This window comes from Cynoglossus semilaevis, chromosome 20, assembly GCF_000523025.1.
Source record: "Cynoglossus semilaevis isolate Cse_v1.0 chromosome 20, Cse_v1.0, whole genome shotgun sequence".
Lineage (NCBI taxonomy): Eukaryota > Metazoa > Chordata > Actinopteri > Pleuronectiformes > Cynoglossidae > Cynoglossus > Cynoglossus semilaevis.
This window is the reverse complement of record NC_024326.1, coordinates 10,379,289-10,404,937: the sequence shown is the minus strand read 5'-3', so window position 1 is coordinate 10,404,937 and position 25,649 is coordinate 10,379,289. Positions and strand designations below refer to the sequence as shown.

The 25,649-nt window shown below is 40.4% G+C and overlaps 1 protein-coding gene across 1 annotated transcript in view; it reads right to left on the bottom strand.

Moving 5' to 3' along the window:
• Nucleotides 1-849: 849 nt before the first annotated feature.
• The window catches only part of LOC103396492 (collagen alpha-1(XI) chain-like), an 82,319-nt gene continuing 57,519 nt past the window's right edge, over nt 850-25,649 (bottom strand). The window contains exons 35-70 of the mRNA XM_017042524.2: nt 24,001-24,054; nt 22,865-22,909; nt 22,700-22,753; nt 22,495-22,539; nt 22,297-22,350; nt 22,034-22,087; nt 21,427-21,480; nt 21,161-21,268; nt 20,764-20,853; nt 18,712-18,765; nt 17,242-17,349; nt 17,001-17,108; nt 16,193-16,246; nt 15,767-15,820; nt 13,394-13,501; nt 11,245-11,298; nt 10,612-10,665; nt 10,440-10,493; nt 10,149-10,202; nt 9,317-9,424; nt 9,089-9,142; nt 8,708-8,761; nt 8,375-8,428; nt 7,203-7,256; nt 6,428-6,535; nt 6,256-6,309; nt 6,019-6,072; nt 5,364-5,471; nt 5,145-5,198; nt 5,010-5,045; nt 4,875-4,928; nt 4,178-4,439; nt 3,291-3,403; nt 3,102-3,170; nt 2,694-2,927; nt 850-2,114 (exon numbers count right to left, since the gene is read on the bottom strand). Of these exons, the coding sequence (XP_016898013.2) occupies nt 1,968-2,114; nt 2,694-2,927; nt 3,102-3,170; nt 3,291-3,403; nt 4,178-4,439; nt 4,875-4,928; nt 5,010-5,045; nt 5,145-5,198; nt 5,364-5,471; nt 6,019-6,072; nt 6,256-6,309; nt 6,428-6,535; nt 7,203-7,256; nt 8,375-8,428; nt 8,708-8,761; nt 9,089-9,142; nt 9,317-9,424; nt 10,149-10,202; nt 10,440-10,493; nt 10,612-10,665; nt 11,245-11,298; nt 13,394-13,501; nt 15,767-15,820; nt 16,193-16,246; nt 17,001-17,108; nt 17,242-17,349; nt 18,712-18,765; nt 20,764-20,853; nt 21,161-21,268; nt 21,427-21,480; nt 22,034-22,087; nt 22,297-22,350; nt 22,495-22,539; nt 22,700-22,753; nt 22,865-22,909; nt 24,001-24,054 (2,877 nt within the window). The 3' untranslated portion in view covers nt 850-1,967. The remainder of the gene's footprint in view (nt 2,115-2,693; nt 2,928-3,101; nt 3,171-3,290; nt 3,404-4,177; nt 4,440-4,874; nt 4,929-5,009; nt 5,046-5,144; nt 5,199-5,363; nt 5,472-6,018; nt 6,073-6,255; nt 6,310-6,427; nt 6,536-7,202; nt 7,257-8,374; nt 8,429-8,707; nt 8,762-9,088; nt 9,143-9,316; nt 9,425-10,148; nt 10,203-10,439; nt 10,494-10,611; nt 10,666-11,244; nt 11,299-13,393; nt 13,502-15,766; nt 15,821-16,192; nt 16,247-17,000; nt 17,109-17,241; nt 17,350-18,711; nt 18,766-20,763; nt 20,854-21,160; nt 21,269-21,426; nt 21,481-22,033; nt 22,088-22,296; nt 22,351-22,494; nt 22,540-22,699; nt 22,754-22,864; nt 22,910-24,000; nt 24,055-25,649) is intronic.

Below are 25,649 nucleotides of genomic sequence, written 5' to 3'. Positions count from 1 at the left end.
TTCATGTTTGCTGAATATCTTGAGAGTGTGAAGTAGGTTCACGTCCAACACTCTGGACTTCCTGCTCTGTACTGGATGTGGGTCAATGTAAATGAACCAATTAGTTGTGTCTCCTCAAAGTAAGCGTCGGTGGTCATGTTATGTTTTTCCTAAAGTTTATTTACACCTATTTGTAGCAGAGGGTTTTTGACTTAACCCTGGGCAGAATATTCTGGTGGTGTGGTAATTACAATGACAAATTAGATTCCTTTAGCAAGCACAGCACTTTCTCGTGAGTTTGTCTAAGTTGTGGTTTTGATTAAAGTGCAATTAGAAAACCTATACAGCCCTGGGGAGACGTTTTGTTATGCAGCGTTCACACGTACGTTGTCAGAATGGATGCATTGTGTGTGTGTGTGCTCTCACTCTCGATCATAACTTTGTTTGTGTGCTGGTTCCAGTCGTGCACAGTCCTGACTGTATGGATATACACTCTGTGAGTGAATGCAAAGCATTGCCATGTGCATTGGGTAGAGCACCAAGCATTTATTTGAGTTGTTACATGGGTCGTAAACATGGTGTAATTACACAGGTTTTTGAAAGCGCTTTGAAGTCTATGCTATAATAGCTGGAAGCTAAGGAGGTGACGATGCCAACAGAGTGTGATCAAAGTCAAAGCAGGAACAGAGGAAGAAACCGGAGGAGACTGGAGCATCTGGGCTCAGCAGAACCGCAGATACAAGACCTAAGGAACAACTGATCCTCCGTGGAGCCCAAATTAAAATGGTTAAATAAAGTAACGTAAAAAAAAAGACAGCTCAGAATCACGACGAGTACTAAACAGCCAACAATACAAACATTCAACCCAACGATTTTTAGAATCCAGTTTTAATATTTTTGATTGAGAAGGCACATGGAAACATTTGGTTCATTGCTACAAAAAGAAAATCAAAATCAAAATCAACAAAAAATGTTTTTTTGTAAATTATTAGATTAAAAAAAAGAGAGCCAAATTTGTAATAAAAAAAACCAAATACACACACTGAACCCTCCGGTACAACATCTGGGTGAATAGAGTCAGTTTGGAAGAATAGGCCTTTGTCATGTTATTTATATTACTATATAAACTTATGATGGCTTCATTTCCTAATGAAATACCAACTGGTAGGAAAATAAAAAAGCACTCACTGCATCTAAATACGTTTCATATTCCAGTTTAGTTTTTTTCTCACAAAAGTCAAATAATCTGAGTTATAATATTTACAAGAAATATATAACAGGGGAAATCTCTGCTCAAATTTTGTTGTCATTGTTTTGCAGTGACAATATTTCTCATCAAATGTGTTTTCAACAGTATTTTTATCCATTTATCATATTAAAAAAGTATTTATTTAATCTCTAAGAACTGGGACACATGCAAGTTTCTTTTTATTTTCAAAGAGTGGATTCAGAAAGGAACAATATTGTACAAAATAATAATAATTATAATAATTACAGTTTTATAAAAAAAAAAAAGAAAACAAACACTTTTATAGCACCTCAAGTGTTTTGTGATTCAGCACAAAAACACCTCTGTGGTTGTACTCAGAGCAGCACCTGGAGCATCCAGAGAGGGAGGCATGGTGGGAGTCAAAGGGACGAGGGAGGTGGGAGGAGCGGGGGAGGGCGGATTCTCTCTCTGTTGCTGAAAGTGTGCCACTGTCCGCCACGGCATCAAATGCCCTTTTCCTGATGTCACTCTGATTTCTAAGTTAAAGTCATGTGATTCGAGCCCTACAAGGGCGAGGAGTAGTTTCCCCTGCTCAGCGCTCTAATGACAGGGCCGGGGGCCACTCTTCTTCTCCGGGCGTGAGTGGATCTTCTCGGCAGTAAAAGTAAACACAGGTTTTTTTTATTTTTGGCTTCGCAGGGAGAGAAGGTAAAGGATGTTGGATCTCAGCATGTGGGTGTTAATATGACCCTGTTCATCAGCGGGAGTGGGGGCGCGTCTAGCCGAGGAAACACACGGGGCCGACCTCGAAGCCAAACCTCTGGTTGGATTCCCCAAAGTCATTCAGCATGACGTCAATGATTGGCAACTGGTCGATACGAGGAGTGTTGACCTCCATCACTGTCCTTGAGTAACCCTGCTTCAGCTGCAAAGGTCAAGGGGGTAAGAGCAGGTTGGTTACAACATCTTAGGTGTGTCTTTAAGTTCACCAATGACAAAGGAGGTGCCACGGAGTACTGTATTCTAACCAATACTAGAGTATTTAGCATTCATGACTTTTAAAATCTACTTTTATTCTGAATATTTGATACACAGCGATTAAACAAATTTATTTTATTTAGATTTGACTGGAGGTCACAGCCAACTGCCCCCGCCTGGCATTCATATTAAAACCTCATTATGTTGGAGTGACCTTGTGTGTTTTCTCTGTTTGCTTGAACTAAACTGCAGTCAGTGATCATTCAGTCAGGTGAATGGTGTTTTCTATTTGCATTTTTAAAATAAAAGTGTTATTGTCCAAGTACTTGGACATAGTGTATGTATGTTTTAAAACTGTTTTTATGGTTTATGATGATTTCTAATAACAAAAACGACGTAGGTTTATTTAAGTCTAAGTCTAAACCGTTTTTTGTGGCATACAAGTAGATATCTTAAGACGTTTCTGTAACAGTTCTGTTGAGACTGAAGTCTGAAAAATATTTTAAATGTGAGTGTGAGTGTTTACCGCGCAGCCGTCCACCAATGGCTTGATGAAAGGGTTGTTGTCGTAGGATAACTCCTCATCATTGGAGCCCAGGAAGCGCAGAGCCTTGTCATAGTTGTCGGCCTTGCCGTCGTACCAGGCCACAGACTGGTGGCACATGTAGGTGAAGTTCTGACGTGCTGAGGAGCTCAGCAGCTTCAGGAAAGTCATCTGCACTTCATTTAAGGTGTTTTCAGCCACATCCACGTAGTTCAGCTACGGCACAGAAATATGAAAAATTTAGAGAGGACAGAAGTTTAAAAAAAAAAAGAAAAGCTAAATGATGAAGAAATGTGGAAAGAGAAGTCACTGATGTTGCATTAAAAAAATCCCTAATGGCTGAGAGATTCTACTGGAAGGTAGCAGTAAAAGTTTCCTTGGTTAACTCACAATTTTACCACGTTTGAATTCACTGAACCATGAGCCTGGAGATTCTTTCGGCCAGTTGGATATTCTCACCTACAGAACAGCAGAATAGCATTATTTCAGGAAAAGCACAAACTGAAAACAATTCAAATCAATAAAATATCATTCACTTTCACATCTTGCTCTGTCTCAATTAGACAGTAGAAGACTTACTACTGTTGACTTCTTATCTGGGTAGATGCACGTTTCTCCGCCTGAGGTGAAATTACAGAACACTTTGATGGCGTCTCCTATGCAGCCCTGGTTTGGATCGATCCAGTATTCACCTGGTGGAGTGGAACATAGTCAGGACATGACGTCTACATCTTTTTTTAGGTATGGACGTTTTTTTACTGCCTAATCCTTCTATGTTCTGCAGTCAGGCCTAGACATCAGTTGGCTAGTCCAGGGGTTTATCAAGCTTTTCCAATGCCATGTTGCAAACCGCCAGGTCTACACAGATTATGGCGTTGACGAAAGACTGGGGATCGAACAGCTGCTCTTCACACTGTAAAGCAAAATCACTAACCACTCCTTTATGGCCTTTATTTTCACACTAATCAACCTATTCACTACAGAGACACAGAGAAAAGGAAGAACAACGCCTGGACAGTCCACCACAAGGCTATAATTTTAACATCAGTTTAGTGAATGACTGTGAACTACTCTGAGGCTGTACAATTAATTAGTGTGACGGTGATGATCATTCACCGAGGGTGTAAATATTATATACTACCAACAATAATCAGCACTGAGTTTGAGCTGGAAATAAAAATTGAGTTATTTTGACAGAGTGAATAAATAACCTGGGAGGACACGAAACATACCGCTGCTGCTTTTAATGCTAAAGTGCTCTGAGCTAATGTCTGCCGAAGGTGACTCAGTTGAGTACATCATTTTTTATTAAGTCAATTTTAAGACTCTGGCAGCCAGACAGTCAAATGACCCAGAGATATTCACGGGTTTATCAGGCTCTCGTCTACCGCTGCTCCAAAGTCAGGAAGTTTCATCTCCTGCGTGAGAGCTCATCATATCACAACAGTGGAGATAATTTTGTTTACCATCTGGGTAGTCTGGTTGGCTCAGGTGCAGGTCATTGCACGTTCTGGCAGGGTTGTCCTGGGTTCCCATGGGGAACTTCATGCGTTCGATATCTTGTTTGAGGTTGTTAAGGGATCCGAAAACGTCCTCCATTCCTTCCATGCCCATGCCCTCGATGGCGTAGTCGCTCAGAGCCTCGTCTCCCTGCATCTCCGCCTGTCTCCTGGTCTTTCTGCCTGAATGCTGAATAGGCAGAGGCTGAACCATGTCACCTGGAGGACCCTGAAAAAAGGGAAGGAGAAAGATGGTTTATATCAAGGCCAGGGACATGTCAGAACAGGATTATTTCAGGAATATTTTTTAATCACAAAAATAAACACAGAAAACAACACATTGGGTGTTGGTTTTCTAATTTTGTATAAATGCACGGCCAAATGTTTCGTCATATTCAGTAAATTTAATCACGATTCATCAAGTTCATCATGACTAATCCAACTCTAGCCTGTGATAGAGCAGATAAAGAATTTTAATATTCTTAACAGCCCGACTTTTTACATCCATTACATTTGAAAATGATCTTATCAAGAATATTTAACTGGCAAATATCTGATGAATTTAAATGACTTCTCAGTTACACTGTCCTTGGAGCAAACTAGAAGAAAGTGGAATAAATGTTCAGCGGCCAAAATGATTCTCAGTAATGAGCACATAACCTACAGGTGGTCCAGGAGGTCCGATCAGTCCAGAGTCTCCCTTCTGACCAGCTGATCCCTAAAAAACAACAAAAAATTTAAATAATCAGAAAATGAAAAAAAATGAACATTACCGTCAATAAAAAAAATCATAACTTACAGTTGATCCCTTGGAACCTTTCTGTCCTAGTGCACCCTGTTGACAAAGTAATAAATAAAGACATGTTCAGTGTGTAACACATGTAATAATTAAAGGAAAAAAATAAAATATTTTCAGTCCAGGAATGAAACTCACAGGGAGACCAGGAGGACCAGGAGGACCGAGAGGACCTTGAGAACCACCCATACCCTTAAAAGAAAAAAAAAAGTCAAAGTTAACCACAGATGACGACACCTTTATAGTACATCCAGCTGATGGACCCAGCTGTAACTGCTGTTTAAACCACTCTACACTAAATTTTTGCATTTTGTACATCATTAAAATAAAAGCAACATCTTTCTGACCCAGACTTACAGATTCACCCTTTCCTCCTCCCAAACCCTGAGGACCAGGCAGACCTCTGTCTCCCTTCTCTCCAGCCTCACCCGGAGGTCCGATCAGACCAATAAGACCTGGATGACCCTGGGAATGAAGAAGAGAAATAATGAGACACAAACATCATCCAAGTAACTGTGGACACTGAGACCTTTTTTATACTAATTGCCCGCTCGACAAGAGGCGGTTTCTGCCACCACGGTTATTTACGTTTAAGCAGAAAAGAAACACATTAGCCAATTCACCCAAAACCGGCTGACCTGGGACCAGTCTTATTTCTGCCAACAGATAATGACTTTGTTTATGGTGGTCATCACATTTAACAATAGTGGAGTGTCTGGGCACCTGCTGCTGGGCAGAGTTATGGCCATCTGCTCAGAGGAGCTGCCTGCATAAACCAATGGCCATCACGCACACAGCGCTGGCATTATTATTGGACTTATACATATTCATTCACTGCATCAAACCGCTGGACGGAAACTTTCATCACTGCTCTGTGCGAGAGTCAAGAAGGAGATCCGAGGGTCGGACCTTGATGTTTGCTCACTTTGGAGGCTTGGAGATAAGGTACATTGGCAGATATGAGGAATACAAAGCAAAGCAGTTTGAGATTAGCATCTTAATCATGTCTTGCCTTTTCTCCCTTGAATCCAGAGTCACCTTTCATTCCAAGAAGTCCAGGCGGCCCCTTTGAAAACAAAGGAATCAGTCCGTCAAGTGTTCTGCAGCCAGAGTGGAGTACTGCACTCAAGCTGACTACTCTAAACCATACTCCAAGAATTACCCTTTACATTTGCTTCATTGTTCAAACAAACAGTTTGTGCACAGCGAGCAAACACAACTGGTTTTAGAGACAAAGGCTAAATCTTACAAGAGGTCCTGGAGGCCCGTCTTGACCAGAAGCTCCAGGAAGTCCTTGCTCACCCTGGAATAGGCAAATAAAAAAAAAAAAAGGAATGCAATGTTGAACAGCAAAAAATAATTAAAAAAACTTTTTAAGGCAAAGAGAAATATATTTTCAAATTATATCAATAAATACTCACGACAGGGCCAGGAATTCCACGCAGACCCTCAGCACCAGATTTTCCAGGGGGACCTTGAGGTCCAACAGGTCCAGTTTTACCAGCAGGTCCTTCTGCTCCAGCCTCTCCCTGTTAACACACAGTCAAATAAAGTCATGTTCTTCCAAGTATTTAAAGGTAGATTTATCCCGATGTTTGCTTTCTTCAGTATAATGTCTGCAAATCCAATTCCATATGAGTGATCTGAACTATACTTGTTTGTTGTTGTTTTCTATTTTGACATTTTCTTCTGTAAAACATTAAAAAAAAATTGGTTCCAATATGAAGCTTTTCATCAGAGCAAACACTGTGTGATAACAAATAAAATCTCTGCCACAACTGCAACTTTTCAAAACATATTTAAAGCCTCCGTCTTGTATTGGCCTGTCATCCAAAATATCACAGACGTTTTGTTTTATTGCATATCTTTGCATATGTTACAACAGCTCCAGGCGACCCATTGGACAGAAAAACCATTAAGGTAGAAATAAAAGTAAAATATTTTTAGGCTACAAAACAAATCTCTGCAAAAGCCTGGAAAATAAACATAAACATAAATATAAAAAAAGACAGAAACAGATATAAGGATAAATTGCTTTTTTCACATTGAATCATAAAAAAGCCTGTTAATAACAATCTTCTGAATCAATCAATCTTTCTGAAGAAAAGACCCATTATGTTGTAACATTTAAATGTTGTTGACTGAATCATCTGTTGGCTTGAGGTTTTGATGTGATATTTATAAGGGGGGGGTTACCTTGGAACCTTTTTCTCCCTGTTTCCCCTCGGGGCCTGGTTTTCCAACTGATCCCTGAAAAAAAAAAACACACAAACAATAATAACTGTAACAACAACAACACATGACAAAAAGTAATAATAATAAAAGTATTTCACCAAAATAAAACCACAACTTATATATCTGTACATATAAAGGTATGTGTATATGCATATATTTATATATGCATGTAAGTACATATACATATATGCATATATATATATATATATATTGTATATATAGTATATACATGTACATATACATGCAGACAATCATATATATCCTCTGACCTTCATCTTTTTTTTTTTCAAAAGAAAAGGTCAAACAGCAACACAAACGTATCGGCCTACTTTCAAACACAGGGGGCTAAAAGCACATGGTCATTTTCCCTAAACTGCCCCAGGGCAGGGTCACTGACCAGACAAAAGCCACTGGTCTCTGATGTAGGTTATGAGTCTGTGCCGACTGTGCATGTGCATTAGTGGAGTGTATGGGCAGCCATTCACGTGTGCTCCCTTCTATGCATGTGCGCTAATGTGGTGGAACAGCCACACGCATGAATGAACGCCGAAACCTAAGTCAATTCAGTAGAAGGAGGCATACGCAGAGGNNNNAGCAGGAATTAAGACGGGAAGAAGAAGAAATAATTACAATCAATTAACGTGAACATGGAACTGGACTCCAGGAAATAATCCCTAATGCATATGATAAGTATGTAGAGGTCCAGAGAAAATAAGCCTCTTAAATATGAAACTGTTTGATGTACAGTATCATTATTATGTGACATACATATATGACCGATATAATATTTACATTCACATTAAATGATGGCAGCAATACTGTTGCTGATGAGGCTTACAGATTATTACAATGAATGCACTTCCATTCTTTTCAGCCATCCTTCATACTGTGCACTGATGACATGGTTTACTGCCATCTATAAAACATTATTAAAATGAATGGAGGCCATCATAAAAATGTGACACTAGGGAAATGAAATAATCTCAGTTTAAGTCTGATGTGACAGAGGAGTGTGGAGTACCAGGAATTAAAGTGACAAGCTCACGCCAAATATCACTGCCAGCCAAAGTCACGTCATGTGATTATCCTCTGTTCAACTTTCCCATCATGCATCATGCAGGACATTCTCTTACCCTTTTGCCAGGAGGTCCAGGAACACCAGCCTCACCAGACGGACCAGCAGGACCCTGAATGAAAAAAAGAAAGGAATGTTATTAAAATTAAATTAGAATTTTTTTTCCCACTTTGTAACAAATGGGCATCTGTGCCATAATACACAGATGATCTTTTTTTTTGCCTTTTTCTTCCAGTAACATTCAAGTCCATTAATGATTAATCATGATTAATTGTGATTATTACAGAGAAACACAAACACATTGTGATCAATCACCTTCTGTTTAATTAGATTCTAAATTTCTAAATCAAAAACCTTTGATAGAAAAAACTGCTGTTTTCTTTTAACTTACAGGTTGACCAGCTTCTCCGTCGTCACCCTTGTCGCCTGCTAAACCATCGAGACCCTAAATATTTGTCACAGAAAAAAAAGGAATTAATACAAATTGTTCAATTAAAAGGTCTATTACTAGTATATTGTCATATTTATTTACACTCACGTATATGTTTTAGTGAGTTACCATTTTTTTATTCAACTGTGTCTATGATGACTAGTTAATTAATCAATAAATAACTTGTTCATTTAAAAACAAATTTTTTACATTTTTTAAAACCTCTCTTCTTGTAAATATGTTCTGGTATCTTTCCATTTATAAATTATACATTTCTTTTTGCTCATGGTATAACCCGCGATGCAACATGCCTGGGTGCAATGATACGAATGCAACACTTACACCAGCACCTGGCTCACCAGGGGGACCAGGGTCTCCTGGGAAGCCGACAGGACCCTGCAGACAGAGCAGACGTTGAGACTGGACCTCACTCTGTTATCTCACCGTGTATCAACACTATTGATTCAACAGCTAATTTGGCAGCAGGCAGATTGACTGAGACAAATGACATCATCATAGCAATACTAATGCTCCGGTGATTGATGTGTGCGCTCAGTCGAGGGGACGTACGGGGTTTCCTTTAGGACCGTCATCTCCAGGAGGTCCACGAGCACCGGCGGGTCCGGCAGCACCAGGTGGGCCAGTCTCTCCCTTCTCACCAGTCTCTCCTCTGGGTCCCTATGGTCAAAAACATCACCATCAACACAATGATGATCATACAGCATATGAGCCTTAACAGCATCTCAGACACTAACGTATAATTAGGCCTGTGGTTAAACCAGCATCAGAACTTATTAGCAGCACAGTCATCGTGACTTCAAAGAGCACAAAGACGGGAACCAAAATAGCAGTGTTTGGATCAGAGTTTCGTTATTGACAGGATGAGTGCACACCCCTTTATTACAGTGTCTAATATGGCTGACACAGTGTCTCAACGGTTGAGCATGACTCAGAGTGGCAGCTACATGTCTGAAAACATCAGTAAGCTTATTAGAGCTGAGTGTTCCTCCAGTCACTGCTACCATGGCAACTCTCTAAAATTGATCCTGAAGTGGTGTGAAACTCTGGGTTTTTGTCACTGTTAATGTCTGTGTGGCAGAGGCTGGGCATGTCAATATGACCTTATGACCTCAGACACCAGGACAGTGACCCGGCCTGCGTCATTGTCTTGGAGTCTGAGATCTCTCAGTTTGATTAAAAACTCTCTTAAGGAACTCTCCTCAAGTGGCTTTGGGTGGTGGTTCTGGTGGTAAGGCAAAAATCTGTGGGGCAGGAATAGAGTGGGAATAGAGTGTCTGCAAAAGGAGGGCAGGAGGTTGGGATTGTATAAAATAAAAAATATAAAATCCTAATAGGTTTCAATGCTCAGAAGATCAGATCAAAACAAATGTACTCTACTTACTGCAATACCAGGCTCTCCTGACGATCCTGGATTTCCAGCTTCTCCAGTCTCTCCCTGTAATTGATAATTCATACTGTCACAACTGCTATACATCTGCAAGTAAAAGTTTAATAATTTAAATCTGCAGCTTTTACTTTTAACATATACAACTTTTCTGTAATGTGAGTCAGAAACAGGAGAAAAAAAATTCTAGAAAGTTGACTTACAAAGAGAGAACATACATTCCCAGGAGGATTACAATACTGAATAATTCATAGCTGAAGAAGTACTGACCAAAAAAATATATCTTACCTTCTCACCAACACCTCCCATTGAACCAATTCCACCAGGAGGACCTTGTGCACCCTGTGGATCAAATACACTCTCAGTGGTTTATATCATTTTTAAAGAAATAGACAACAGGACAGGACAAGGAAAATGAACCTTTGTAGGAATGTCATATGGACAAAACAGTTTAACTCACAGTTGAACCGCCGGATCCTTGAGGACCTCTTGGACCAGGGGGACCAGGTGGACCCTAGCAGTGCATACAGAAATGATTAGAGGTCCAAAACTGTGAGGTTCCACATGCCTTATATGGTACTAATAACAGTAAAGTCGTTGTATAAGGGTTAGCTTAAAAATCAATGTCAATCAATGTCAAATCAATCACGATGTTTAGGCTGCATTAAAAATATGCGCTTAAAAATCAATGTCAACGATGTTTAGGCTGCATTAAAAATATGCTGTTCAGCAAAAACAGATGAACATCTCTTCACATAAATGTTCATCATAATCACACTGGGGCTCTTTGTTTATACTTGTTGGGTTATATGTTGGACTAAAAGTGTGAAGTAAAATCCGACAGCTGTTGTACTTTTCTGTTTTCATCGAGTCCTGAAAGTTTCGTTGCTGAAATAAGGATGAAACAGAGGCTCCAAAAAACAACGCCTGGGTTGAAATGTTTGTGTCAAATCTTCTTTCACGGACTTCAGGAACATCTGCTGAGTGATTGGTAGTGTTGCCAAAGCCTCACATCAATAAGCTCGATTTGCCAACACCCAGGGCTGTGCGTGCAAACACTGCGAATTGCCGTGGCAAGAGTGGCTGCGCTTACCATTGCTCCGACGTCTCCGTTCTCTCCCTTCTCACCGGGAGGGCCGGGCAAACCCTGAGAAGAAGACAAATACTCTGTCAGAACAAAAACACAAGGCCATGCGAGGAGCCTCCTGAGACAAAACTACGGACTGGAGTACGCAAACAAAGCAGCACAAATACATTTTTCTGCTCATTATCGTGTACTCTCAGATGACGGCATTGAATGGTGGGCTTTATAACACCAGGTGAAAGATAAAGCATTAATGTAAGAAATGCTACTGAGTGTAAACACGCAATTAGTCAAAAAGGACACCTCTTGTAATTAAAGGGTATGGGAGTCTCAGGAGTTAGGGTGTGATGTGGGGGGGGGGGGGGGGGGTGCTCCATCTATCTTGTCTAAGGAAAGTGAAAACAAAAGAAAAGTCGTGGATGGTGCATTTGATCCAGTCCTGCAATTCAGTCACACCCAGATGAAACATTTGGACATAAAGGTTGAATTCACCACAGTTTTCTCCCATGTTCCAGTTTATTGTCTATTGGCATAATTGCAGTTATTTGCTGTGTGTTAAACTAAACCATGAATGATGGAGCGGGCATGGTCAACGAGTGGGTGGAACGCAGCGGTAATGATAAGTTACTGGAGCAGAGTGAGATGGATATTGATGGATGATGTCATACGTGTGCAGTTGCAGCCCATTTTGTTGATTTACTGTACGTAGGCTGGCAGAGGAAGCTAATTTATAATTAACTCTGACCAGGATGTTAGTCACAGTAGCGCCGGCACAATCTGGTGAGAACGGTGAAATAAATAAAGGCTCAACTTATTTCATAGGTAATGGTTTGAAGGGCAGGGCGCTCCATTAGTGTTGTATTCATTAGGAAGTATGACCAGGTAGCTGGTATAGGCGAGCAAAATTTTTCCTTTAATCATGTTTACAATTCTATATTTTTCCTGATCAAACCTATATTAATTATGATCACAATGAATCACGATTAATTCACAGCTACTGTGATTATTCAGCTTCTGATCACCACAATGTTTACATAATCTGTCTTTGCAGAAGTCCTTCACTCAGTGAGCACGGCGTTGTCCTATAGCCAACAACATCCCACATGATGAGAGTCTTCAAACTGGAGCCATTCATTTCCCATAGTCAAAAATCATTAATGCTGCAGATAATTGAATTGAGGAGCTGAGCTTGCAATGGCTGCCGCCATCTATTGAAGGGCAGCTTAGTCAAACGTAATTAAAAGAGCGCCGAAGAAGTGCATTACGCACAATTAAAAGCCAATTGCACTTAATAACAATGTTATCTTGGCCTATTGACCAGCAGGGTTTGCTCTCATTTCATCCTCAGTGAGTCCTTGAAAAATTAACTCTCTGGTCGGGTTTTACTCTCTATTCTCTGCCACCAAAGCAAGTTTATTTGACTCAAACGCATTCAATGAAATGATGCAAAGCTTTGGGTTTTGCCCTGTTCAGTTTTCATCACTACTTCTGTGAAGTGAGTCATGATCAACAGAAATGGTAAGGGCAAACAAGGAGACCAGATATAAATAAATGCGTTTCACTCCTAAGGTCAACTCTTGTTTACCGCATTTACCTAGTAATAAATCTTTTTTTGAACAAAGCATATATAACTCCTTACACTGTACATCTACAAAGGGATGATTAAAATTAATTTTGCAGATAGATTAAAACACGCAGCCACAGAAGCTGGCTTCTACCTCGGGGCTGCTGCGGAGGAGCAGTTTACTTGATACATGATAATGATGCAGTCTGAGAAAAATATCCCGTCTTCACAGTTCACACCGAGGCATAGCGTCAAATGGAAAATGTTAGCGGCGGTGATGGATTTTTTTTTTTTGCACTGTTGACGCCAAGGCGAGTCCTTGAGGAAGGTGGGGCATTATTTGCCGAGCAGTATTACAAAGTGTTATTTCTGAGCTGGCGCTGCATTAATAAATTATGCTCTGTTTGGATGTAGTGGAAATGATATGAAGAGAGATGACATGTTGGTGGTTCATAGATACGCAGACAGCGAGGAGCGCATTCAACCCTGGCTGTGGCTCTGACAACAGGAAGATTTCTAATACGTCCTTAACCGTCTTCAATGTGACCTGAGAATAAACAAACATATGTATCTGTGTGTGACGTGCAGACTTACTTGCAGTCCAACTGGTCCAGGCAGACCTGTGAATCCTCGGGGTCCTTCGTCTCCTTTCTGTCCAAACATACCCTGCTGTCCTCTGGGTCCAGACTCACCGTCGCTGCCCTATGAGAGGTCAAAGGTCAGATGGATTTTAAACATCTGTATTGTCGTCACAACAACCTAGATCATAAGCAAATCCTGGTTTAAGAAAGTGGAATTGCTCCCTGCTTTTGAAGATCAAGGAGAATCAAGGTGGAAATTCACGTTTCATTACAACATCAAATCACTTCTTCAGAGGTACTTTACACAGTTCCAGGTGGTGGAAAAAGCCTTTAGTATTAAGTGTAGGTATTCAATGGAGGGCCCGCATCCCATAGGAAGTCTATGGAGGTCCTATATATATATAAATAAATATATATTATATTTATAATCTTTTAAATACATACAGTGTATTCTACTCTGTCTGTGTTAGTTTGGTGTTCCTAGCTAAATATGAAGTTTGGTCAGAGAATCAACCAGGTCGTGAGCTAATGGAACATACAACTTAGAGATTTAAAAAGGAAAAAAACTACTGGTGAAAAAAATGGTTGTAAAGAAGGTTGTACTTCAATCTGGTATTTTTCAATGTAAACTGTAAACCGATAAACTAAATATTGTAAAAGATATTGACTCCATTTATGGAGTCAGCGCTGTGCAGGGCTGCAGGAGGACTGGAGAGAAGACTACAGGCAGAGATAGAGCTGTGCTGACAAACCAGCAGCGCTCAGTTCAAACGCATGTCAGCACTGGCTCTTGAAAGAAGGATCTCCGGCTGTGCCCTGGGACACATGGGCAGCCTCAGGTGCTCGCACTGAATGCATAGCAGTTTAGAGGGAAGTGTCAGTTGATTGCAGGCAGAAGGGTTGCCTCTTGTTAGTGAAGAGTCACAGACAGATGATGGGGGGGCATATGTTTAAGAGTCAAGAAAATTGTGCTGTGAAAACAGCAAAGTCCTCTAGGGGTGTCTCTCTCCTTTAGATGGGTAGGCATCAATTAAAAAAGAAAGTACAACAGAACTTTCTAGAAACTCCAAAGTGATATTCAGAATAATCTGGGACAGTTACTGTATACAACAGGAGGCATATTCAAAAGCCAATAATAGATTGTTGTCTGTTTGTCTTAGGTCCATGTTAAGGAATGGCTTTTTGTTGTCATCCAAATAAGTCACCATCCAAATATCAGAATTAAAAAACCCCCAAACGATCTGTTAATGAAAAAAGGACGTCCTGCCACAGACTCCTCTCCTTCAGCTGTTTCACCTCAGTGGCCTGTTGAAGTCCATGGCTGTGGTTATGGAGCTGCTGTAAACTTCATTACACATAACTGAAGGGGAAACTGGATGGTAGTACTGCTGTTTATGCCATAACTGACAACAGCATTAGGTAATACCCACACTGCTACGGCAACAGTTCAGACTCAGTTATTATGTGAAAACAACTGACTTGCCAGGACAGAAAAAAAAAGAAGTCATAATTTGTTTTTCAGCTTTGGCCAGCTACCTGCTTTCAGCAATCCATCTCACCAGCTCCATTCTAGAACCCTGCTGATGCTGAGTTTTCACTGGAATGGTTGTTAAGGCCTGATAATTTACTGCAACGAGCTGTTAGTCCCCCCCAGGCCATCAGCCATTGTTGAGCTGCTGTGTTAATGAGATTGGTGAGAGGATGATGGTTTGCAGCATATCAGGCAGTGACTCCTGCTAAGTCTGTTACCATGTGAGAGCACACACGGGAACAACAAGGTTTGGCTTGTCATAAAGATATGAACAGAAGACGATGAGAGGAGAGGAGACTGGGTTAAATCTCACTGCAGTAGGTTCAATGAATATAGATGGATGGGTGGATTAATCTAGTCGTATTAGTGAAATAATAAGTGTGTTTAAAGGAGGCTGTGTATCAATTATTTGTGATTAATCACATTTATAACAAGTAGAAAAAAAATCTATTTTTTTTAGGTACTTCTTTTTTTTTACTTAATAGTATTTTTAATTTGAATCATTATTGTTTATTTATACATTTGGGGTTAGAGTGAATTAGAGATCAGTTTACACTAGTTTGAGGTAATATAAACAGATAGACAGATAAAAAAAAATCTGTCTCTATTTTCAAATTACAGATAGACAGATAAAAAAAATCTGTCTCTATTTTCAAATTCTGCAAAGTCATTAATTGTTAAAAAAAATAATACAGGGTGACCTGTGCAGTGAATATTGCCCCCTCCCAAACTGATGATGGTACTGAATTTGATGTTTCAGTCCAGACTGTTTTGTCCTTTAATCAAACCGTGAGTGATAATTTTTCACAGGGGGTGCATTTGAAAACTAGACCGCCAAAGAACAGTGATACTCACAGCTGGACCAGGAGCTCCAACCACACCCTGAAGACCACTTGGACCTGGTGGACCCTGAAAAAACACACAGTATGATATTAAAGGCACAGTGAGAGAAATGAAAGCCCTGCTGTTCCTAAAACACAGGAGAACAGAGACAGCCTCATTACAAAGATGTTGATGATCATACAGAACTGCAGTACCACTTTTATAATTCATTAATTAGGTTAATTTTTTACATGCTGTAGGTCCATTTCTACATGAAAATAATCCAAGATGAGTCATCACCAAATCAACTTCTGTTCTCTAATTTATTCATGTCCTTGAATGAGTCATCACCAAATCAACTTTTGTTCTCTAATTTATTCATGTCCTTGAAGATTTTTAAACAGCTAATATTAGTTTCCTTAACATTCAGAAAATGTCGAGAGAAAATTGAAAACTCACAAGTTCACCCTTGTCTCCTTTGCTTCCCTTCTGCCCAGGTCCACCAACTTCTCCCTGTGGTGAAATACAAACAGCAGAGCTCACATCTTTCATCTTCATCTTGAAAAAAAAAAAAAAAAATCTTGGCTCCTTCGTTTAGGCAAGGACCAATATCTTAGTGTCACCTTTACAATGACCGAGGCAGTAAATATTTCTCTGGAGATTTTAATTTGATTGAACCACAAAGACATCATTCAAGTCAACAGTCCTTCCTTCCTTCCTCTTCCTGTTCCCTTCAGGGGTATTAAACAAAATGTTGGAAAAAGAGAAGCACAAAATCCCTGGGTTCTACAGCACTGCAATTACAAGAATAGCAGAGTTACAGTATATTTATACTGTACTCTAAACTGTAGAATTACTGAGGATGTTATGTCAAAGCTGCTTCAATAATTCTAACCAGGTTTACATTAACTTTGGTGAAAAAATTTGATGTTTGCAGCGATTTCAAAATTGTTAATTTTTATAGATAGACATATGTAACATAGTTAAACACTGTAGATTTGGAAAAATGTGTTTTTGACCTTCACTTAGCAGGACAATGACAGACCTCTGTGTGCATTCATTTACTCGACTTGATGACCCGTCCTTGTCCAACCTGCCTGCAGTCGAGATGTGTTTCTTGTTCAAAATGTCAGGGCCATTTTAATGTGGTACAAAGACAACAGAGCAAGGATCGAAAGGTTCTGAAATTCTAGTTCTCTTGACGTCTTTATGCAACCTCTTAGGTTCCCATTTAAACAATAATAAAAAATGCTGAAATATGTTTGACCTTATCTCCATCTTCTCCAGGGGGACCCTGAGGACCACCTGATCCAGGAAGACCAACGGGTCCTTGAATGCCATCACGACCAGCAGGACCCATGGGGCCTTTCTCTCCCTAAACACCACATTAACAGCAGTCGTTAGGCAGTGTCACACAGTCAGCGGTCGTGAGATCTCATCCCTCATCTCTGCAGCGCATGCAGAACCAGAGACGCTCCTGTGAAGCACAGTTGGACAAAATCACTCACAGGAGCTCCTTTTTCTCCAGCAGGACCGGGTGGTCCTTGGGGTCCATTACGTCCTGTCAGACCAATCGGACCTCCGGGGCCGGCGGCGCCTCTCTCTCCGGGAGAGCCCTGTCAGGGAGGAACATGTTTGCATCACTCATTGCTGTCTTTATGTGGCAGGTAACAAAAAGTCAATTTTCTGCAGGAAAAAAAATATTGTGAAGCACTGAGGAGATGAAATCAAGAGGAAGGAGTTCAGTTTACTGTGAAGTGTGACATATTTGATGCTTTCAGAAGAAAATTATACATTACTAAACCTATCTATCTGTCTGTCTATAGTTATATTCTAGGGTTGTCAAAGTTAACTTCAAAATCTGATTTTAAATTTTAACATACATTAAAATATAAATGACATTATGGCACAGAATATGGGGACACATTTGTGTTTCGCTGAAGAATTAAATATGTTGATTCATAATGAATAATCGTGATGAACTTCAAAATACCCTCGCACTCAGTGGTGACCTGCAAAATGTCACCACACGGACACAGCGTCCTTTCAACTAAAGTAATGGTGGAGAAAGTGTCCACACAAGTGTAGGTGTACCAGGTACACACACACACACACACACACACACACTCGTCACCACAGTTAAACAGCCGCTCATCCCCTGGCGGAAAATCGATGAAGGAAAATATCAGGTCTCCTGAGTGTGTGGGAATTGCCTTTTCTTTTATGTCATTTTTCAAACCAAACCAAAACAGTCCATCTCATGTTTTCAACCTCACTTTTTTTTTCCAATTCATGAAAAGTCTCGTTTTGCGGAGGGAAATGGCTGCAAACTAGCCCTTTTCTCACTTTCATCATCTTTTCATCCGTGCTCTGCATATCTGCTGTCATCTAATCTGCGACGGCTCTGTCACCGCTGAGCAGAAGCAATTATCTGGAGCCTGCGTTTAGGGCTCGAACAAAATGTCAGGTAGTTCAAAGCTCCCTGTCACTCAGCTTTCTTTACAGATTAACTGCCAGAGCTCCCAGCCCTGGGCTCAGAGACAAAGGCAGAAAAGTAGAGTCCAACTAATTTATGGAGTTCCTCGCTATCCCTGCTTTTCTTCTTAAGTTGCTTAATCTAAAACAGTCTGTGTCGCTGTGTCTCATGCGATCTCTGATAGACAGCTGAAGGGTGAAAGCTACAGCAGAAAGATGATGTTAACATATGCAAAATAAAAAAAAAAAACAGTAAAAACTTCAGCGGTTTAAAATAAAATCACGCAAATGTCCAAGACATTTAAAACCATTAAAATAAAATATCAGACATATCTTTTACTAGTCGGCTGTTTAATAATGTAAGAAAAGCTATAATAAAAATATAAAAAGATGGCGCTGTGGCACAAACTCCCCATATCTGTACTTTCCACAAAAGCATATAACTTCTTACTGCAGTTTCTGTAGTGAGGAAGATTAAGTTGCCATAGCAACATGCTACTTACGATGGGACCCTGGGGACCCTGAGGGCCTTCTCCTCCCTTCAAGCCACCTGGACCCTGAAAGCAGAAGACAGGAGAGGGTTAAACCTGAACTGAGCACGGGCTGCTGCTCAGTGCAAGAGCAGTAACTGTAGCCAAACTCAAAATACAGTATGTGTGTGTTAATAAATACACTCATTAAAACCTCTGAATCTCTGCCCATTGTAATCCCTTAATTTTTGCAGATTACCACAGCAGATTAGCGTCTTGTTCACACAGATCATCAGTGTTTAATGATTTGTGAGTTACACTCGTTACGCACAGCCAGTAACGTTCTGTTCCTGGCACAGCTCTTGCAGCAACTGTTTTTTTTTCCATCTCAGTAATTGTTCACATCAGTGTCTCTGTATTATTGAAGTAAATGTCAATGCTCTTCATAATACCTGCTGTTACATCCACTGTTTGTGATGTGATTATCTTAAATATTCATGGTTGAGGCAGTGCCACTCAGTTTATTATTATTATTAATAAATCATTATTATACCATGGACAGGATATGGTTAAAAGTGTTTGGGTTTTTTTGCTTGCTGAAATTTATCCCTAAATGCAATTGATTCCCCGTTTAACAGGTTAAATTACTTGTTAAATAAGTCAAAGTAATTTGATGTAGCAACAAGACACTGCAGAGACAGAGACTTTTCAAACAACTAATCCTCTGATATTTAATCTGAGTGATGTGTGAGATGTGGCTGAGTTTTTGGATAAATTCTGGCCATAACCGTCTAAATGTTTCAACCAAAACTAACATAAAGAACGAGGAAAGTGTTTGTGGGGTGAAGCGTGCGACCGGCTGAAGGATGGTGGACGTCAGGAGAGAAACCTTAATGCCAAAGAAGCCAATAAAATGTAATAAGAGTGGCCGTAGTGGATCACAAGGTTTAGGAAATGCTCATCTTTCTTTCGACCCCTGACGCCTCCTCCAGGTCCCACCCTTGAATGTCAATGCCTGTGCAGCTGAATCAAGAACCAGAAGGTTTAGACTGCATATGAAGGCACTACAGACCTTTGTTATAATAACTGATTTACAGGCTGTGCCAGAGCCAGAGGGTGCAGTGGGCTGCCAAGTGGGCACTCTGCCTTCCTGGATTTCACATTTTACCACAGTGCATTAGAGGACTGGAAATATTTTTTTTCCGCTGGACACACAAAAAGTGATTTATTGGTCGGTGCATAAGCACCGTGAGGGAAGGAAAGAGGGGCAAAATAGTGCGAGGGAGGGAGAGAGAAAAAGACAAGAGAGCATCGCATACCAATGTCCTTAATATACGCTATTGTTCTCACTGGTGGAACATATGCACAGCAGTGTGTAAGTTAAAGCATCACCATTACGCACTGTAACCCACAGACCAACAGGGAGAGTGGGTGTGCAAACATACATGTAGGAACACATTCAGGTGCAGTAATAAATCGGGACCGTGCTGCCCTTCACCATGTAGTTAGCATTAAAATCAGCTTCGCTCTCAGACCTCTTCAAACATCATCATCCTTTTTCTCCTTGAACTCCTCCTCACCCACACCCGCTACTGTGAAGCCTTACCTTGGGTTTTTGAGGAGACTGGGAAGTGGTACGTGCTGAGAGAGTTGACGTTTTTGATTTGAAACCAGTTGGATTTAATTCATTTTTAATTTCATCCAATGCAGGGCAGCACATGACTGCTGTCAATTCCTGCCCTGCTTTGAATGAAATTACACTTACAGCAATGACTGTGATTACACAGACATTTACTAAAAGACAGAGTCAAAGGAATAACTGAAGTCTAACCTTCAACAGAAGTCTGTTGATACTACGTCTGGCTCGTTTCCTTACTCCTTGTTCTTGCACGGCTGTTCAGAACTTTTCATTTGGCACCGCTGCCAAGCCTGACATTTGGTTTAACAGCAGGTTGCTCTGACAATAATTGGAGTTTGAAGTCATGCGAATTTACACAGGTGCGGGTGCACAGTGGGTGACCGCAAAGGGCCTTGTTCGGATGTAGCTTTCGTTTCAGTGAGCATCTTATTATCAAGCTGTCTTACCATGCCCCCTGGAATACCTCTGCCCCCCTGGAAGCCCTTCAGACCTGCAGGTCCTGCCTTGCCACCTGGACCTTGAGGACCGGGATCGCCCTAAAAAAGGAAGAAAGGGTAAAATCTGGTTAAATCATATAAAGTATGCTGAAAGGTTGTCTTTTACTTTTAGTTAACAATATAGAAAACAATATGTGATCAAATCAACTGTCTCAAACACATGGTCTGCGGGTCACCTGCGGCCCGTGAACAACACACAGCCGGCACAAAACTAGATGTCATTAAAGGTACAATCTTCTTTCCAGTTATGACAAGAACTTCAACAACTTTTGTTAACACTTAATGTCTGAAGAAACAAAATCAATTCAGTGAGGCAGAAAACACACCCGTTCACAAGCTCATTTACCTTTCCACCCTCCTTCCCAGCAGCTCCAGGTAGACCTTGCTCACCAGGTGGTCCAGGAGAACCTGGGTGTCCTCGCTCCCCGCTGGGGCCAGTCTCACCGGTTGGTCCCTGTGAAGATGGTATAAATTAGGACGAGCCAAGTCAAGCTAAGATAAGATTTGTTGTACCATGACACTACTGTTTTGTCAATGTCCTGTCTATATATATTTAGTCTAATATATTTGTAATGTTTAGCTGATTGGAGATAAATACTTAAATATATCTACCTGTGGTCCGACCACTCCTCCAGGTCCTGGAGGTCCAGTCTTTCCTTGGAAACCCTAGGAGAAAAAAATCATAAATTAATTCATCACTTTGGTTTATTAACCTTACCTGTTTAATTAAAAATAATTTAAAAATAAATTCAGTGTGTAGTTTGTTTGTCTATGTTCCTTTCACAATAATGACTAAATATTACCTGATTTTAAAACATATTATATTACTTGACTAGGAATCAATGAGGTGGTAATGGGAGGATTATATAAATATTAATATTTACTCATTAGGCCTGTAGGACTGACAATCAACAACTCAATCAATTACTGCTGTTTCCAAGAGAATACAGTTGTACAGTATTCTGTGCCACCCTGGAGCTGTGTTTTACTGCAGTGACGGTGCTGTATCATTTCCCATTTTCGGTTATTTTTGCTTAACTTTCCTCCCAAAAGTACATTTTGTTTGCCATTTCACTTCATCTTCCTCCACGCAGCACATTCTTGTATAACCTTTCTGACGGGGCGGGAGGCTGAGTCACTGGTGAGTCTGCACTAATGCACCATGTTCTGGATCACATGGCAGGGCATGACGCAGTCAGGGATGAAACTAACTACTCACCGCTTCTCCCCTCTGTCCAGGATGTCCAGGCAGCCCATCTTTTCCTGGTGGCCCCTGGTGGACACAATGGAAGACATGTCAGTTAATACAAATTACAGACAAAGACACAGGGCTGACACATATAATATGGTATAATTAAAGACAGCAACATGCAGTCATGCTGTTTATATATATATAGAATATACATATAATATCATATGTTTAAAGACAGCAACATGCAGTCATGCTGACTTTGTCCTAACTCACAGACAGCAGTTACTCACATTTGGTCCTTTGGGTCCAGGGAAACCGACAGGTCCCTGTGGTCCTTGAGGTCCCTGTGATGGTAATAAAAATGAATGCGGTGAACAGAAATGTACAAGATAAATTTTAAAGACAAGATGATTTCACTTCATATCACAAAGTCTTAAAATGTATGTTACAGTACGTGACTTCCTGTAAAAATAAACTGTGATACCAACCCTCTCTCCTGGTGGGCCGGGAGGTCCATCATTTCCTGATGTTCCCTATGGAAACACACAGACACACAATGTGTACATTATTATAAATATTAATATATGATGTTGTTTACACACACTCATGAAGATGTGTTGACAGAAAAAAGGACAAATGTTTTCTCATTCCTGAAGAGACCGTCTCCATTGTAACAGTTACTCTTGTGCTCACCTTTGAACCGGGTTTTCCTGTTGGTCCTCTGGCACCACGCCCACCACGTGGACCCTACATGGACAGTGGACACACAAACTAATTTATAAAATATAAAAATCATAAAGCAGTGTTAAAATGTACATATATTCCGTTAACTCTATATATTCAGTTAACGTCACCCACCGTTGGACCACGTTGTCCTCTTGGACCAGCTTTGCCAGCGATTCCCTAAAAATGAAGAAAAACACTTTTATTAACTTTATGATGTAGATCTACTTTTGTCCATTTGTAGGTCCATCACATCTGTGATATGAAATAAACTTTAAAACAGGACAGAGAGAAGACGATGAAGTCATTTGAATGGGGAGCCAAACAGAAGCGCCTGAGTGAAATATATAATCGAACCAACGTGTTGAGTGATTGTACAAGGACACCTGACAGCTCGACATATCCGTCAACTCTTCGTTGGCTCGGTGTCTGTCTGTCTCATAAAATGTTGCATTATTTAAACAACCTGTGGCTGACACTGACAACCTGAGTGACTGACACTGGAAACTTCTTCAGCACCACTTGACTGCGACACTACAGCACAACAAAACCAACAGGTTTTGTCAAGGTTTGGGTTCAGCCCTTCAGCTCAAGTGGTGATGCTACATTTATGATTAATAATAAATACCTGTGTATTTGTTGAGTGAGTTCAACCAAAGTTCAACTTCTTCTTGTTAGTTTTTACGTTTCACTAAGTTAAAAAAAATCAATATGTCTACTATTACATTTGCTATATTTTATTTATACATAAAAGATAATACTGTGGGTTGTTATGTTTTTGAGTGGAAATTTTGAAAATCTTAAATCCACGTGTTTATCGACAAACAGACATTTTTCTACTTTTAAACTCACATTCTGACTCAGTAAATTACTATATTTTGCAAAACATTTGATCTGGGATTTACATTTTTTTTAAGTTGCTCAATTTCACCATCTGAATGCAAGTTTGGATGCTAACCATCATAGTTTGATTTTAAGGGTGGGGATGTAAAACCTAGTGACATCTAGTGGTAAAAGAGCAGATTGCAACAGAAGCCATGCACTCTATATTTCTTTGACCTGGTAAATTACTGTAAGGTTTTACGATTTTTAAAACCCACTGACTGATTCTCTGTTCAGTCTTTGTAGATCCCATACCCTAAGTACAAATTAAATGGTTTTTTTTACATCCATTTGAATTTGAAAATTTGGATTGAACAGTTCATACATTTCCTCCCATCTGCAGCTCCCACTCACAGTTAAAGATTCTAACATTTCTGAATTTCACTTACCCTCGCTCCTTTTTCACCATTTGCCCCGGGGAAACCAGGGAAGCCGTTGGAGCCCTGCAGGACACACAGGGAATTAATTCAAACACCTGCACAATGTCATTTTTTTCTCCATGATTCCACCATGTTGTGGAAGAAAAATGAGCAAGGAATTAATTCAAACACCTGCACAACGTCATTTTTTCTCCATGATTCCACCATGTTGTGGAAGTTCTCAAGTAGTGAGTTAGCGATGAAACTCTAGATCAGCACCTCGTTAAAATACTTCTTTAAAACTCAAGAGAAAATTTGTTCTCCCTTGTGTTTAAAAAGGCTGGAGGGGAGGGAGCAGGGGAGGGAGGGTATAAAGACAAAAGACAAAAGAAACTGCAGCCCGCCCTTGATAAACATCAGCAATTTTTCACAGGCTGTGCCTTCACAAAGAGATGATAGTGCCAGTCAAATAAAAACCAAGAGGGCTTCACCATTGGCTGAAAACATCCTGATCTGTACAGTCTCACTTCGTGCAACATTAGCAACAGGTTTGCCAAAATCTGAAGCCAGTGATCTCTATGCACTGCGTGTTTAAAACAGCATCTAATGCAGTGCACATCCACTGTGTTCATTACTGCCCACATGCATATGTATACCAGGTACAACAGGCTGCTTCATATGGTATGCAGGGGCAACAAAACAAGGTGCTCTGGGCTGAATTTTAAAAACACCGGGAAAAGCGAACTGTGCCGTCTATTTTGAGTGTTTCACAAAAGTAGGAGCTGTGAAAAGCTGGCCTGACGTTTGCCACCGAGATAAGACGGTACACACAGATAATGCAAATGGCACCCAGAATTAACGACGTGGAGAAGCTGTTAACAGTGGTTGATGGGGTGCAGCAGCCAAATACACAGCCTGTTGAAGGATCTGAGCACAGACTGATGGAGGAGGATAAAGGCTGCAAGCCAGCCAGGACTTTGACCCTGAACCTGTGCATGAGGACAGAGATGCCATGGAGTTGAAACAGAGGCAAGTGGCCCATCATGGCAGCTAAAGGGTCTATAAAAGTGGATTATATTAAAAATTACTCAACCAAATTTAAGACTTTAATGTAAATTGGAATACCGTTTTGAACACAATGGAATGCACGTGCAGAATGTTGGCACTGCATATCCAATAACACCAGATTAACAATTTAGATTAATCATGGATAAAAACAGATGTGAAACACATACATTGACCAGCTGTAAGTTATCGTTCTGTTCCAGCAACAGACAGTATTTCTGTTCTATTAAGGAATATTGAATCATGATATTTTGCCTTGTTGTCCCCATAATAGCTATTTGTCCCCTAAGGTGCCTTGCCCCTCAATTTGGAAAACATTGCTCCTAACAATTCTGACCACACACTCTTGAATCATTGAGTTGTGGCAGAGTGTGGTCAGCAAAAACCTGCCAGACTGTTTCGGACGACCATGTCTGGACCTGGGTCAGGTGTCCGGTCTGGTTCGTATTCGAAGGAAATGAGATTGAATTAACAAATCCATCAGCGAGCTTCAGAAAGGCACCACGACAACAGTTTTGATTAGAGTAAGTACTGAAACAAAAGCCCGCTCCAAAAACAGAACAAAAAAAAAACACTGACAGAATCAATGCAGAGAACAAACATATGGGTTATGT